Source organism: Polyodon spathula, chromosome 20, assembly GCF_017654505.1.
Source record: "Polyodon spathula isolate WHYD16114869_AA chromosome 20, ASM1765450v1, whole genome shotgun sequence".
Lineage (NCBI taxonomy): Eukaryota > Metazoa > Chordata > Actinopteri > Acipenseriformes > Polyodontidae > Polyodon > Polyodon spathula.
In genome coordinates this window covers 16325652-16342918 of record NC_054553.1, presented here as the reverse complement: position 1 = coordinate 16342918, position 17267 = coordinate 16325652, and the positions used below count along the sequence as shown (strand labels likewise).

The 17267-nt window shown below is 38.8% G+C and overlaps 1 protein-coding gene across 5 annotated transcripts in view; it reads right to left on the bottom strand.

Moving 5' to 3' along the window:
* Positions 1-17267, bottom strand: part of LOC121295490 (plastin-3) — a 513951-nt gene that overhangs the window by 28092 nt on the left and 468592 nt on the right. For all 5 annotated transcript variants that reach the window (XM_041220156.1, XM_041220157.1, XM_041220158.1 and 2 more), the window contains 6 exons: positions 9237-9366; positions 8703-8835; positions 8414-8495; positions 7990-8155; positions 6356-6498; positions 4171-4266 (listed from right to left, as the gene is read on the bottom strand). In XM_041220156.1, coding sequence (XP_041076090.1) covers positions 4171-4266; positions 6356-6498; positions 7990-8155; positions 8414-8495; positions 8703-8835; positions 9237-9366 — 750 coding nt within the window. The remainder of the gene's footprint in view (positions 1-4170; positions 4267-6355; positions 6499-7989; positions 8156-8413; positions 8496-8702; positions 8836-9236; positions 9367-17267) is intronic.

Below are 17267 nucleotides of genomic sequence, written 5' to 3'. Positions count from 1 at the left end.
ACGTTGGATCTATTTTTGAAGGATAGCATATCTAAATACTGCATAGTTTTGCAGATTACTGTAATGCATTTTTTTCTAGTGAGCCAAAACGTGTGGTATCCCACTTGCAGCTTGTTCAGAATACCGTCGCTAGAATTCTGACTAAAACCATGGAAAGTGAACATATTACCCCAGTTTTGGCCTCTTTACACTGGCTCCCTGTGCAGTATAGAACTGATTTTACAAACAAGAGTAGTCAAAATGGCACCGAAATAAAGCTTGACAGCCCATTTTTAAAATGATTCCATTAAAAAATAAATAAAAAAACACACACACAACAGCTTGCCTATACAAACATTTTAAAGGAGTGTTACTTTTCTTTATAATTTCATGTGCCATAGAATCGCCTGACATTGTTTCATCCAGGAAAACGCCAAAATACTTAGAGTTTTTTCTTTCTACAGATACAATATTGCATGACATGGCAAAGTTCAGTGTGTTTTCTTTCTCATAGAGCTAAAAGGATAGCTTCACTTTTCCAAATACAATGATAGTTTACTGTCTATAGCCACTGACTACATGATTCTAATTCAGAGCTTAAATTTTACCAATTTCTTGTGGATCTTTACCTGATACTAATATAGCACTATCATAAGCATTTAGAAGCAAAGTAGAAGCTTGCATTTAACACTTATTGGCACGTCATGAATGTAACATGAGAACAAAGGGCCTAAAATACTTCACTGTTGTACTCCACAATAAAAAAAAAAAAACGTTGATTCAATGCTACTGCCGTACTATTCCTGTTACTAAGATATGATTTGAACCACAAATCGACCCTACACCCATGGCTTCTAGTTTCTCACAAAATGTTCTGACCAATAGTGTCAAAAGCCTTTTGTAAGTTAAGTGCCATGCCTGTAGTTACCTTTGTCAATTTCAGATCTAATATAATCTGTAAGATGAAGAAGACAGGATTCTGTAGAAAATCCACCTCTGAATCCTGACTGAAACTTGTATAATATTTTTTTAACTATTAAATAACGTTCTAATCGAGTATAAACTGAACTTTCTAATATTTTGGATACTGATGAGAGGATACTAACAGATTTGTGATACTTCTGTATAAAAAAAGTGCATAGAAATGCAATAAATAGAGTTGTTAACCCAGAATTCCCTAGCCTTCATCACCATGCATTTAACATTAGAGGTCAGCTCATTGTTTTTAAGTAAATGGCTGAATGCATTACAATAGTTTAGAATAGTTTAATGGGGGGGGGGGCATGGTGCCAGAAATAGTGTACATAAAAATTAAATACTAAAGATTTTACTGCATTACTGGAACTTCCAATTATTTTAGATTGATACCGATAACTGCTAAAAGCACTATGCAGCAAAGAATGCAACTGTTTTAGTTCATGCCAGTATTGAATGACATGCAATCTAGTGGATTACACAACAAGCACAGAAGTGAAGGATAATGGTACCTTGTCAGAGTGAGGACCTGCTAACTCACTGTAATACATTCCTGCCCTCCAAATTCCCAAGATCACTACATGGGTTTCAGAACAGTGCATCTAAAGCACTGGCACGCAAGGTTTCACAAAGTGGGGTTTGTCAGTTTGTGTGTTGAACACCTCCACGGCTCATTATCATTGAAACACAGTGTAGCACATTTAAACCATTTAAGAAATAAACAACAAAAATCAGAAGGGACACAGTATAGCAGTTCTGTGCAGATAAATGCGTTACAGAAACACAGCCAGCTCAGAACAGCAGGTAGGCTTGCAGTTTTCTCAATTATTCTCATTCAGGTTGGATTACACCCCAACCCTGGATCTTCATCCACTTAAAGTGAAGGCAGGTATTACAAATTGACAAAGTGATGCTAAGGAAATCTTAAAATATCCAAAGTATATTTTCTCCATTAGGAAAAGCAGGTTGAATAATCTGCAGGTCAAAACAAGTCCCAGCAGCAGACTTTTTACAAACAGATATTACTGCGCCAAGCGTTTAAGAACGTTAAAAAAAAAAAAAAAAATGGCCGCCATTTTTTGCCCCAATAAAAACAATAATAATACCATGTCAGACTTCCTCCACGTAAATTTTAACTTGTTTGGTGACTCCAATGTCCACACATTCCTGGAGGATTTAGACCTCAACAGTTCGGTAATGAACCGACAGCAATAACTTGGAAAAAAAAGGTCAGTTTGAAGAAAAAGACAAGTCACAACATCACCCTGCTGTATCCCAAACAGGCTTAAATTAAGTACCGTTGTCAACTCGTAAACAAAAGGCAATAACAAACTCCCCTACTCGCCAAACAGTGCAACTGTGTAACCAGCCATTTAATTTAGAAAACTGTACATTCACTGGTACAGTCAACTTACTGAGACAAATACTGAAAATATTCTGATAATTTATTACATTTGAATTTTTTTAAATTTATTATTAAAAGTACAGTGCCTAGAAAGTCTGTGAACCCCTTAGGATTTTCACACATTTCAAACCTAAAATGTTATTAGATCTTAATCTAAGTCCTAATAATAGATACAGATAACCTGATTAAACAAATCACACAAAAACATGATACTTTTTCAACATTTATTTATCCACAAATGATTCAGCATTCAATAGCCATGTGTGAAAAAGTATGTGAACCTTTAGATTCAGTAACTGGTGGCACATCCTTGAGCAGCAATGACTTCAACTAAGCGTTTCCTGCAACTGTTGGTCAGTCTCTTCATCGGTTTTGAGGAATTTTGGCCCATTCCTCCTTAAGGAACTGCTTCAACTCGGTGACACTTGAGGGCTTCCTTGCATGGACAGCTCGCTTCAGGTCCTGCCACAACATTTCAATGGTGTTTAGGTATGTAATTTGACTAGGCCATTCTAAAAAATGCAGAATTTCTTCTTCTGCAGCCATTCTTTTGTAGATCTGCTTGAATGTTTAGGATCTTTGTCTTGCTGCATGACCCACTTTCGGTTCAGCTTCAGCTCACGGACGGGTGGCCTGACATTCTCCACTAGATTCTTCGATACAATGCAGAATTCATGGTTGTGTCAATGATGGCAAACTGTCAAGGTCCTGAGGCAGCAAAGCAGCCCCAAACCATCACACTCCTACCACCATGCTTGACGGTTGCGATGAGGTTCTTCTGTTCGAACACTATATTTGGTTTTCGCCAAGTATAGCGTTTTTTCTTTGAGGCCAAAAAGTTCTACCTTCGACTAGTCTGTCCAGAGAACATTGTTCCAAAAGTCTTGTTGATCATCTATGTGCTCTTTGGCGAACTTCAGACAGGCAGCTATGTTCTTTTCAGAAAGCAGTGGTTTCCTCCTGGCTATCCTTCCATGAACACCATTCTTGTTCAGTCTTTTTCTGACAGCAGAGTCATGAACACTCATATTAGCCAAGGCGAGAGTGGCCTGCAGATCCTTGGATGATTCTCTGGGGTTCTTTTTGACTTCCTTGATGATTTTTCGGTTTGTTCTTAGAGTGATTTTGGTAAGATGACCGCTCCTGGGTAGAGTGACTGTGGTCTTGAACTTTCTCCATTTGTAAAATCTGTCTGACAGAGGATTGGTGGAGCCCCAAATCTTTAGAAATGGATTTGTAACACTTTCTAGACTAAGAGTATCAATAACTGTTTTTCTGAGGTCCTCAGAGATTTCTTTTCATCATGGCATGACATGTTTCCACATACCTGTACAGTGAAGACCAAACTCACAAAGTTTCTGATCTTTATATAGGGTGGCGCCTCCCAATCTCACCCCTGAAGATCTACCTAATTATTTAAACACCTGATTCCAATTATCCCCTTAATTGAGCTGATAAAACCAGGGGTTCACTTACTTTTTCACATTCCCTGAATCTTAATTACTCATTTTGTTTCAAAAGACATGGGATTAGTTAATATAAACCCTATTTGATATTTAAGTAGACTGGTTTTGATTCAATAAGGCGATCATGGTAAAGCTATGGAATTTCCATAATTATCATTGGGGTTCATAAACCTTTTCTCGGCACTGTAATTGTTTATCTATTAAATTCATTGGAACTATTACATTTATTGGAACTATTTTTCCTAGCTTAGTAATATATTTTGGAAAAAATAAAACTGGGTGTGCGGTTATTTTAGCACAACCAACAACATGTTGTGTCTTATTGCTTACATAATATTGACTTACATTAAAGCCGGACATGTTGATGTCAATGCGAGCCTCATCCTCTTTAGTTCCTTTAGGTGCAATCTGATTCAGGAGGTGGAAATAGGCCTTTGAATCCTACAAGGAGGAAAAAAAAAATACTGATATAATGGCTTAGTCACAATACTCTGAATAGGAAGCAAAACACATGCAAACTGGGGTTTTGCCAACACAAATACAGACTTTCACACAGGGAAAACTGAGGTTTCATTAAATGGTTCTATTCCACTGCTACCAAAAATGCATTTATCAAGGTTATTAAGTTCTTTGAACTGAACTGGAATGCAAGACAATGCAAACACATTTAACTCCTGTGAGAGCAAGGCAATGCAAACAGACTAAACAATTAAGTTTCAACATGACAGACTTAGCTTTCCATTGTTAATGTGACAAACATTTCTTATTTTAAATACTCCTGGTTTGCAGAAGGCTTACAGTACGATATATGAACTAACATTCAAATTACCTTCTCTTTACCTTAGACAAAAGGATTATATGGTGTTGAAAATGTAAAGAAACAATGACAACAGCACGTATGTAAGTATATAAATCTGTGTACCTTCACAGAGTTACTGAAGTCAGTCAGCTGGTGTGCAATATAAGGTTAGACACCCAATCAGAAATACCAGTATGGATCCAAAGCAAGTGTTTTAAAAGAACAGAAGAAAACACAGAGAAGGAGGAATGTAGTGTTAAACATTTTATACAGTATAGAGATCAGCACAGAACAGCTGGGGGAAAATGACCTTGCAGAAAATGCACATGGATAATTACGAGACGAGCTTTGAGGACAGCCAGTAAAATTATTTCACAAAGCCTACAACTGTCAAAATGTGTTATTTAAAAAACAAAGTGTATATTTAGAACTTCAGTAATGAGAAGCTAGGGCATTAATAGAGAACATTCACATGTCTCACTTACTGCTTTATCAACAGCAAGCGTTTTTAAATCGAAATAATGACCTCATGTTCATGGGATCACACAAAGAGTGCACTTGTACTCAATGAGTATCCTGGTCAACAAGGAGACCCCTCCTAACTATAGCCATTTCTGTTCACTTCAGAATTACAGCAAAAGAATTATGAAAAAAGGGAGAGGAAACAAATCTAAAAATACCAGATAGCCAAAATCCAGGTCACTATGAATAAAAATACAAAGCAACCCATAGCATGTGAAATATATTACAGCATGCTCACTCTGGATACTAATCCATTCAATTCCCAGTGTGTGAAGACAGGGTACCAGACGCAACACACAGCGTTTTCTGGATTAGAAGTAATTGCTCCCTTGCGGAAGTCGATCATGCCGGTTGCTCTGCCTGGCTCTCAGTGTTCCTGTTTATTTAGCATAAATGTTCAAAACAATCATACTAATGGTATTTATAAACTACACATCTGCAGCCCCAGGGCATTATCAAATTAAAATGCGGCATTGGGGTGGAAGAGGTCTGCTATGAATAGACCCTGTGAAAGTACATCGTTAACAGGAAAGCACCGTGCATCCTTGAAGGACTATGCATTAAAACAAATCAGAGATGCTATGGACCCTCACAGTGCTTAGAAAGTCAGATGACCACTTTGCAATGTAGCTGTGGAGAATGAAAAAAAATAAAAATAACAAATGAAACTGGGCAAGTGCAGGCGCGACATGATGGAGGCTGGGAGACAACTGGCAACATTGAAACACGAGCGTCTTAACTGTGCAAGATGTTAGAGATTTTAATATCATCACACTGGCAAGGTCCTAATCCCAAACGGCATTGCATCACGCAACACTGCCTATTACAAAGCATTAAGGCTCACAAAAGGACCCCATCAGACTCATTGCACCATTGCCAACCAGGGCAGTTTCATTGTTACTAATGATTCAGCAGTTGGCAAGTATATGGTCATACTTCACTCTTTGTATTGATACAGTGTAATGCTCTGAACATCTGAACCAGGGGCCATCTACTGATGCTTTGAAATGTATTAATGCCTTCCAGGCGTACCGCTTTCTAGCCTAATCTGTTCAACAGTTTACTTTACAATTCTTTAGGCTTAAATCAGGCTGTATAGGAGCTTATCCCTTGGTTAGACACAAAAATTTTCTGGCACAAAGTATTATTGTTTTTTTATTGTGACGCTGCACTGCTCCTGGACAGAGGGCTGGGGGTACGCATGCTTACCTTGATGTCTGAGCTGAGGTTGTTAATCTTGTGCCAGCCTGCACTCTCCAGGTGGTAGTTGGCCCATCTCAGGAGCAGCTCTTCAGGGGACAGCTTGAGCAGATCCTCCAGACTTTCCCCATCTCGGAGCAGGGCCACCAGAGCTGAGGACACACACAGACACACCATCACTACACAGGACTGGCCAGAGGCTTGACAACACACATGCCACCACTGCACGGGACTGGCCAGGGGCTTGATAACATACACACCATCACTGCACAGGACTGGCCAGGTGCTTGAGAATACACGAACACACACACACACACCCACCATTCACTGCACAGGATTGGCCAGGGGCTGGAAAACACACACACACACACACACGACCGGCTAGGGGCTTGCTTTCCCTTCTAATCAGTGGTTTGACGTACATTCGTTTGGGATGGTTCACATTAGCACAGCAAAGACTTTGCTCCCTGATACGGCCTTGTGTTCACAATTCTGAATGGTTCATATCCATCATACTTGAGGTAAGTTTTAGTAAAATCTAATATCAGTTACAGTGTTCCTAATTTGGCCATATCCTTGAATATTTCTGATAGATTAAGCACTGATGATGCTGTTCTGAATGTTCATTTGACAGCTCTGAGAGATTAAGCACTAGTGATGCTGTTCTCATATTCGTGTACTCCACAGTTGTGTTTTTCGTAATGCTTTTAGATTCGCTGTTCTGCTGCTGAGCTGCTGATTGACTGACTTGCTTGTGCTTTTATGTCTGGACACCCTTGTAAACAAGGCTTTGGGCTTAATGAGTACTATACTGGTTAAATAAATAATAACGAATATTTATCAAAAGCTCATTATTTTCAGAAAAACAAAGTAAATAATGCTTTAGAGAAGACATTAAGGATATGTAACTGCAACCATTGTGTGTAGCAAATGGAAAATCTCAATACATTTAAATTTTTCCAACTGCCTTGCCACAGACATACAGGCTTTTAGAGGCAGTGGTTGAAAAGGGGCACCAGCAGGTAAGCCTGGTAAATAATGATATCAGCAGAAACAAGAGAGCGATGGAGAACAAAAAAGGGTTTAAACTCATACAAAAACAAGTAGATGGTAAGTATCCTTTTATCAAACAGGGGCAAAACATGAACTGGCCCAGGGACAACATACAGTGCACACAGAAAAGCAGAGACAGTGGAGAAATGGGAATCTGAAAGCAATACATGTTAGAGATTAGCTTTAATGTACTGTGATCTAGAACAATACTAAATTTAGATGTACATATCATCTATGGATATCGCTAGGTTAGGCCAGTAGAACAATGCTGGGGGACAGAAGGAGAGAACACATTTATCATTCAACCTCAATGGAATCCCAGTTCAGCTCTCTATTTCTCCTGGGTGGTGCCGATAACTGTGATTTCAGACAGACCTTGCAGCTTGACCTTCCTTGCTAATCTCCAGTGCTCACAATCCACTCACCATAGTACCAAGTTAGCGCTATTTTGAAATAATAAACAGACTGATATTGTTACTTGTAGGTGCTCTCCCCTGTGTTTTCAAATATTTGGCTTTATTTAAAAAGAGCTTTGTGAATCTGAGTGTGTATTGAGGTAGACGGCTCCCCGAGCACTCCAGTTAACACACCTTCGTTCCTGCTGAGCTCAATGTCTGCAAATAGGCCAATCTTGATGATCTGCCATAGCAGGCCCAGCACTAGGTGAGGCTTTCCTTCACGCAAGTCCAGGGCTCCGATATTCACCACATGGCAGCCAATCGCAGAGGCAGAGTTCAGGGCCAGGTTCAGATTCTCCTACGGGAGAAAGAGGAGCGCATTGCTGCTACGAGTCTGCTTCGCTCCAGCATGTTTCAATTGTTTTTTTACATTGAGACCAAATGGAAACAAACTTCATGTTTGATTTGTAGAACATGTAAAACACTCAAACACCTTGATCTCAAAAGCTTATTAATAGCAACAGTTAATGTTAATGACACCAGCATTAGCATAAACTAAAGATATCCACCTATTGTACCGCCATTACCCCAACCTCCCTCCCTAACTGTGTTTCACCTGAATTGTGAATGGTGTCAGCTTCTTCTTGTTGATTGCTCTTTCATCAATCGTGTCTGCCACAGAGAGGTTGACCATTTTACTGGAGCACAACAAAAAAAGGAAGGATAGCGTTAATACACATAATACACATATTACAGCATATAACAAGATAGATTACATACATACAAACAACAAGGGGGCCATAATAACGGGAATAGAGCTAATGAGACCAAAGAAAATGCATTTTAGATAACTTTTAACGATTTAAGAAATACAGAAATATAGATTTAAATGTTTTTATTCTCACCACAACACAATGCCATCACCAACAGCTTTAAACATGGAATTGGTGTTGGGGTTCATGGGAAGGACATGCTTGCAATCTGGATCATTCTCCAATGCCTTGTTTATCCAGTTGACAAAGGCATATCGCTCCTCCTCTATTAAATAAGAACATGAAAGCTGCATTGAAACAATGAGCAGAGTGGGGTGGGACTCAGGGGCAGCATGCCAGGGACACCCAAGCAAATCTGAGAAGACGGAGGGAAGTGAACGAACATGTACTGTATGTGAAATGAATTCAACCTGTATGAGAAGATTAGGATATACAAAGTAAGAAGTACTACAAAGAAACATTACCTAGAAAAACTAGATACAACAGACAATGAAAAGCAATAATAATAATAATAAAAAAAAAAAAAAGATATCTTTACTAATTTCATATTTTCCATTGACAACTGACATACCACACTGATCGATAAGTCCTAATGTGGAGGGTAAGCAATCAGAATGCCTGTGCTTTAACTGGTTGAATCTCCTGTGTGTGGCAGAGTGGCTGTACCGGAGAAGGAGTGCTGTGTGCCCTCGCTGGACAGCTCCGAGGTGCCTCCGATGGCCAAGATCCCCTCCTTCCTGTTGATTGCCTTCCTGAAGCTCTTAGCGATGTCACTGCTCTTCAGCTCCTGGAAAATCTGGAACAAGTCATTCAATATGTTACTTTTATACCCAAGAGGTTTTTTTTTTCTTTTCTAAAACAAACACTACAACACAAATCGACATAACCTTAAATAAATATTCTAACTGTGCACAAAAATTTAGGTTAAAACGCAAGGAGTTATTTTATTTTTAATTTTTATTTTATTTAACAAGATAACAGGCCATCTGCATGGTGACATGATCACACACCGCACAAGCTGCTAAATTATATTAGTTAGGCCTCATTAGAGGAGACGTCAAAACAAACAGTGGCTTGTGGACAGTAATGACTGCTACCCACCAGACGCAATGCGGCAAGCAAAACTGCAGCAATGCGACAAAATCAAGTGATCCTATACTTTTAATAAGTAGCTTTCACACTACAGGCGACACGGAAGCAGCACCGGGGAGACACTGGAGCAATGTGAAATAAATAGGATTGAATCCTATTTTTTGACGATTTGCCACTTGTTAACTAGGGCACTGAGCAATCACAGAACAGCTTCAATGCATGTGGTCCAGCACGCTGAAGCAGTATCCAGAATGACGGAGGAAAACAATAATACTTGCCGTTGAAAAAATACCCAAAGCTTTATTACAAAGGCCTTCACAATTATAAAGATATAGATCTAGACTGGACTACTGTAACGCCCTGTGTGCTGGGCTTACTAGCCAAGCCTTATCACAGCTGCAGCTTATGCAAAATTGTTGGCATCTCTGCACTGGCTTACTGTGAAATCTAGAATTGATTTTAAAATTCTATTACTTACGTTTAAAGCACTAAGTGGAATGGTACCAGATTACTTGTCAGTTATTGTTTCCTTATCGGTCAGCTACTCTGCAGTCCGAGGGTAAGGCTTTGGAAGAAAGGTGAGGTTGATTTTCATGTTCGGGCTCTGCACTGTGGAACTCTGCCTGATCATGCCAGAGGTTCACCCACAGTGGCTACTTTTAAATCAAGGATTAAGGCTCTTTATAATTTAGCCTTCTGACATGGTTATTTTAACTGTTTCTGTCCTCCATTAGTGTTTTTATAATGTCTGTCTTTGTAATTGTAAACGTGTTAACTTGTGTGAAGTGTCTTGAACCTTATGCCATGAAAGGCGGTCTATAAATAAAGATTATTATTATAAATACATGGAAGTCCTGGTATGTATGACTTGTAGGACATATTACCTGAATATGATAATACATGAACGTGTATTAGAAATGTAACTGTCATTAATGAAACTGTGTGTCTTGAGATACAGGGCAAACTACTGTGTCTTGAGACATACTGAACTAGGTGACCTACTGATTAGAGGACTGGCATATGAACTGGATTAGGCTGAGAGGACAGTTGAATCATATACAGATAATTCACACGTGTAACACTCGTTTTGATGCAAGGAAGACAAACTAGCGATGTCCCAGTGGAAACATCAAAGGACTGGGAGTTTAAAGAGGCAAGATACACAAATGAGTGAAAAAGACTATAAAAATCAAAGTGAAATTGAACATTTTGCGCTCCACATCAAATGCTAAACAAGGTGTTGTCACTCTGTTAAGCAAAGGACTGGAGACTTTGTTGCAGCTGTTTGTTGATTCTATCGAGAATTGAAAGCTTTGTTACCGAGTTTGATCCAAAGTGGGATTGAAGAGTTTTGTATTGGACACTTCGACAAATTGATTTTCCAAACCAGCGAACCAAAAGTCTTAGCTTCAAGAAACCGTTGAGCATAATTCCAGTTGCATTTTCCTTTCATGGAACTAAATTGTAACACATTCACACAGAATTGAACTGTTAATTATTCAGTTTGCACACCTTGCATTTGAAATAACTTATAGTTACTTCATCAAGTTTCACTAAAAGTAATCTACCTCATATTGTTGTAACAAGAATTTCTTTAAAAGTAAATTTGCTATACACTTAATCTATATACCGTTAATAAGTTTAATGTGATATATTTTTAAGACTGTCTGCATTATCTCAGAAGTACCCTGTGCTTGGATGTGGGCGTGTGCGAGTGACTAGCTAAGTCACAGCATGCTTGCTTGCTGCCCATGTGTCAGGAGACAGGCAGTGTCATATTTCAATGGCCTGCTAGTCAAGCATGAATGTAGTGAGAGCTTTGGAATTGTCTTTTTGCCTGTAGACTAAGATTTACTTTCTAACTTTTCTGATTTCTGTTTATTATTTGTGTATTTAATAAAATACTACTACTGACTAACCATTCCTTGTGTCTGCGCATGAATGCGTGTTCATAGTAAATCCTCAATCTTTTGAACATGTCAATTTAAATATTGTTAGTAAGAGAACCAATATACCCAGATAAATATTAATTATCAATTACTGAATTGTTCCTTTTGACTTATTGCCATATGTGTTGAAATACTGTAAAAAGAATTTCCACATCATGTTGACAAATATGTATCATCTTGATCACAGTTTTGTGCAATTTTGAACAGTTGTATAGATCTAGCAGTTTTCAAACCTGTTGCATCGCCTCTGTGACACTTTTGGTGTGTATGGTCGCATCGCTGCGAAAGTATCTCATCAGCAATTGCAAAAAATATATATATATATCACATTGTGTGCGCACCTAAATTCAACGGTACTGTTGAGCGTTGACTCGACAAAATGTCACTACTGTCACAACACTTCCGGGTAGTTAGGAACGCTTCGTTGCATTCCTAAACCAAACAGTAAAATTAAAATGAGCGATTCTGCATATCGGGCCTGCAGCTTCAGAACCTAAAAAGAATATTACAAGTTTTTATGAAATATGCTGCATTACTTTGTAATTTTTATATATATATATACATATATATACACACACAAACACACGCACACAGATAAAATAAAATAAAACACGTGTGAATAGTAACAATTACCGCTTTGAAATCGGACAGCTGTATCAGTATCTACATTTAAATCTCATTCATAATTTTTATATAGCAGCCTAATTGCGGTTGTGGGTGTCGCAATCTTTCTGTTGAGCAGCTCAGCAGCTCAGAGTCGGCAAGTTCGTTGAGTCAGTGTTGTGTGTCACTAGCTCTCAACGGTGAGTTTAGGAACGATTTTAAGAGATTTTCAGCGTGTGTGGCAACCTTAAACCATGACACCGAATTACAGTTGTGCTGGATGACTCATTTCCATGGTGAGGCATAAGGATGTCAGAAGCAGAGGTGCACTTGTGCCTGATCAGAGTTTCCTGTACGGTTCAAAAGGACACAGCTAGTGACAAAGCATTACAAGGAAGGTGCTGTGAAGCCTGACAACTAACAAATCTTTTGCATGTGTGCGTTTTAAAAGTGGGGTGGAGGGGACAAGAACCTTAAGTATTTATAAATGTTGTTACTGTAGTTTGAACCATGCAATCAACACATTGTAATATTTTACATAACCTATACTACACAAACAAAGTGCTACAGTCACTGTGGAATATACAATCTCATATCCATTAAGCATTCAACCACACTACAAAGTCTCCTTCTCTTCTTGCATTGGCTGGTTTACCTATTCTAAAATAACGGGAACAAAGCTCTTTTTCTGTTATCCTATGATCATGCCCAATTCGATTCAGGAACCCTAAACCCTTGCTGAGATCCAGTCCCTAGATACAACCCAGCATTCCTAATGTGTGGAGTAAAGGAAAACCCATTACAGTGAACTCACTGGCTATTTAATATCACATTACCACAGAAAATAATAAAAAAACGCTTTCCTGTTCGTAATGTAAAACCTCAAGCGGAGTGCACGCTATGAATAAACAAACACTCTCTTCCAGCCGCAGTGCCAGATTACTGTCTGTATGTAGGGGTCGTGTTCTATCCAGTGTTAGAAGCTTTTCTATTCTCTTTAAAAGGAGAATACAGAGCCTGCAGTATTTGTCCAGGAGCTTAAATTCTTTAAATGTCCTGCCAGCGTTAGATGGAGTCTGACAGGATCAATTCCACATGCTGCATTGTTACATTCTTTATCAAAACAACAGAGGATTATATAGCTTGCCTTGAATAAAGAATATGCATTCGTAATAATTGCTACGTGCCTTACCAAATGCCACTTGGGCTTTTTTATGCAGGTTAAACAAACACAGCAATGAACTAAAACACGCAAAGAAGTTGAGCGGACTGACAGTCCAGTGTACAGCCAGGATGCTGAAACGCCACCCACAGCCTTACAGAAGCATATTTTAATCCAACACACTATGTATAATTACAGACTGCTTATTCTGCGGAGGGAGTTCTTACAACTCAGCAATATTCAGTCAGCACCCACAACAGATTCAATACTGTGTACATGAGCACTGTATCAAGGAAACATATCAGAGGGAATATTAACATGTACACCAATAACACACATGGTAAATTCATACTGCCGTGAGTCCGAGCCTTTCTCATGGAAGGTTTTGAATGTATTAGTTGTAATCCAGTATGATGAAGAGTAGGAGTTTGAGGTGAGCAGAGCAGCTATCTTTCAGGTGGATGTTCACTTTGCTGCACACTGTTGTTTTTGTACACGGCTCAAATACAGGTACTGAAGTCTTGTGTTCAAATCTTTCAAAGCAAATCAAAAGATTCCTAAACAGTCAGTGCATTGTCATACCTTCCTATATTTTATTTTTAGATTGAAAGAACAAACACATTTTCATTTTACAACAGAATATTTGGACAGCTTGAACCCAGATGATACAATCACCTCAGAAAGAACATGTTATGAAAAGGGTTCCAAAAGGAAGTTATTGAAAAGATTAAAACAGCAGCTTTCGCATTGCTTCCATATATTGCATTGTAGAATCATTGTTTTTTGCCTACACACACTCTAATCTGAGAGCACAGGAGGAACGGCAATGCGCACAGGAGAAGTCTTCACTAGCTTGTGAAGTTGTAAGACAGCAAGGTTTGGGTCAGAACACAGGGACACATTGATGAGACAGACTGGGACAGACTGCCAGCGTGCAGGTACAACTCAGACACACATGAGGGCAATCAACTGAAACCTACTGAACCAACCAAGAACAAAAAAAAAAAAAAAAAAAAAAGGGTCCTTTAATACTGTCTATTCCTCTTCCCCCCCCCGGGGGGCTTTGGGATTACACACAGTTCAGGCATCACACACAGTCATGAACCCTAGAGATGACAGATAAGACAGCCAAAGAGAACAGGACTTCGGCTTACCAGGGGAGCGAGGAAGCACAACCACTGGCATTGTTCAAATGACACTGGCCTGGGGAGTTTCTGATATTCTTTACTATAGGCTTCTACCTGTCCTACATTTAAAACCTATAAAAACAGGTGAACTGTGTCATCACACTGTTGGAAGTAATCACTTTCTGCTCAGAAAAATTCAAAGCTTGCATCACATACTGTACATGATCACTTCAGTGTTATCAATGAAGTAACCCATGAACTCAGATCAACGTAGTGCTGGGACAAACATGGGGGTTTCATGTTTGGATATTTGCTAATTCAAATATTCATTTGGATATTCGTTCATTTTTTAAAAAGTAATAAAAGCCATTATATTGCTCTGAAGGCAGGTAGAGACAGCATAGCAGCAGGGGAAAGGGGCGTGGCCATGGCCCCTGTGTGTGTGCCTTTATTTTAGAGATCTTTACAATATGTAACATATTAAAATAGAAAAAATATCCCAGCAGTAAAGAATAAGTTGTGTAGGACTTACTTTACCCCAGTGGATTAACTACAAAACAAAGGATGCCAAAAAGCAGTTCAAGTTAAATGTTGTTTTGTTTATTCTCAAAGTAAAGCGTATATAACATTGACACCATATTTTACTTATTCTTTGCAATTGCCATTTCTTCACAGTAAACAGTAGCCATCGACATGTTTTCATAAAGTAATAACCTGAGGTTTACTTGTGCCTTTTTGTAGTTGAACAAGCAAACGAAAACTAAAATTTAACACGGAAAATAAAACAAATGTGAAAATGGCATTGTAAAGTGAAGGAAAAAAAAACCCAATTTTTTAGTTCTCACTTATTACATTCTAAAAATAACAGAAAGTCACAACTAAATATATAGGAATTTGGGTACTATTTAAGCGAGGCATTTCTGCCCCATGAGATTCTGACTCGCTCTAAAGTAGCACAACACATTTTTTTTCCTCAGATGGCTTTCCATAAGGGTGCGCATGCATAATCTGGTTTGTTTACTTGTTGTCTTAAACTTTAACTTTGTTGATTCTGTGTTATATATATATATATATATATATATATATATATATATATATATATATATATATATATATATATATATATATATATATATATATACACACACACACACACACACACACACACACACACACACACACAGCTCTGGAAAAAATTAAGAGACCACTGATTATCAGTTTCTCTGGTTTTACTATTTATAGGTATGTGTTTGGGTAAAATGAACATTTTTGTTTTATTCTATAAACTACTGACAACATTTCTCCCAAATTCCAAATAAAAATATTATCAATTAGAGCATTTATTTGCAGAAAATGACAACTGGTCAAAATAACAAAAAAGAAGCAGTGTTGTCAGACCTCGAATAATGCAAAGAAAATAAGTTCAGATTCATTTTTAAACAACACAATACTAATGTTTTAACTTAGGAAGAGTTCAGAAATCAATATTTGGTGGAATAACCCTGATTTTCAAGCACAGCTTTCATGCGTCTTGGCATGCTCTCCACCAGTCTTTCACATTGATGTTGGGTGACTTTATGCCACTCCTGGCGCAAATATTCAAGCAGCTCGGCTTTGTTTGATGGCTTGTGACCATCCATCTTCCTCTTGATCACATTCCAGAGGTTTTCAATGGGGTTCAGGTCTGGAGATTGGGCTGGCCATGACAGGGTCTTGATCTGGTGGTCCTCCATCCACACCTTGATTGACCTGGCTGTGTGGCATGGAGCATTGTCCTGCTGGAAAAACCAATCCTCAGAGTTGGGGAACATTGTCAGAGCAGAAGGAAGCAAGTTTTCTTTCAGGACAACCTTGTACTTGGCTTGATTCATGCATCCTTCACATAGACAAATCTGCCCGATTCCAGCCTTGCTGAAGCACCCCCAGATCATCACCGATCCTCCACCATATTTCACAGTGGGTGCGAGACACTGTGGCTTGTAGGCCTCTCCAGGTGTCCGCCTAACCATTAGATGACCAGGTGTAGGGCAAAGCTGAAAATTGGACTCATCTGGGGGTGCTTCAGCAAGGCTGGAATCAGGCAGATCTGTCTTTGTGAAGGACGCATGAATCAAGCCAAGTACAAGATTGTCCTGGAAGAAAACTTGCTTCCTTCTGCTCTGACAATGTTCCCCAACTCTGAGGATTGGTTTTTCCAGCAGGACAATGCTCCGTGCCACACAGCCAGGTCAATCAAGGTGTGGATGGAGGACCACCAGATCATGACCCTGTCATGGCCAGCCTAATCTCCAGACCTGAACCCCATTGAAAACCTTTGGAATGTGATCAAGAGGAAGATTGATGCTCACAAGCCATCAAACAAAGCCGAGCTGCTTGAATATTTGCGCCAGGAGTGGCATAAAGTCACCCAACATCAATGTGAAAGACTGGTGGAGAGCATGCCAAGACGCATGAAAGCTGTGCTTGAAAATCAGGGTTATTCCACCAAATATTGATTTCTGAACTCTTCCTAAGTTAAAACATTAGTATTGTGTTGTTTAAAAATGAATCTGAACTTATTTTCTTTGCATTATTCGAGGTCTGACGACACTGCTTCTTTTTTGTTATTTTGACCAGTTGTCATTTTCTGCAAATAAATGCTCTAAATGATAATATTTTTATTTGGAATTTGGGAGAAATGTTGTCAGTAGTTTATAGAATAAAACAAAAATGTTCATTTTACCCAAACACATACCTATAAATAGTAAAACCAGAGAAACTGATA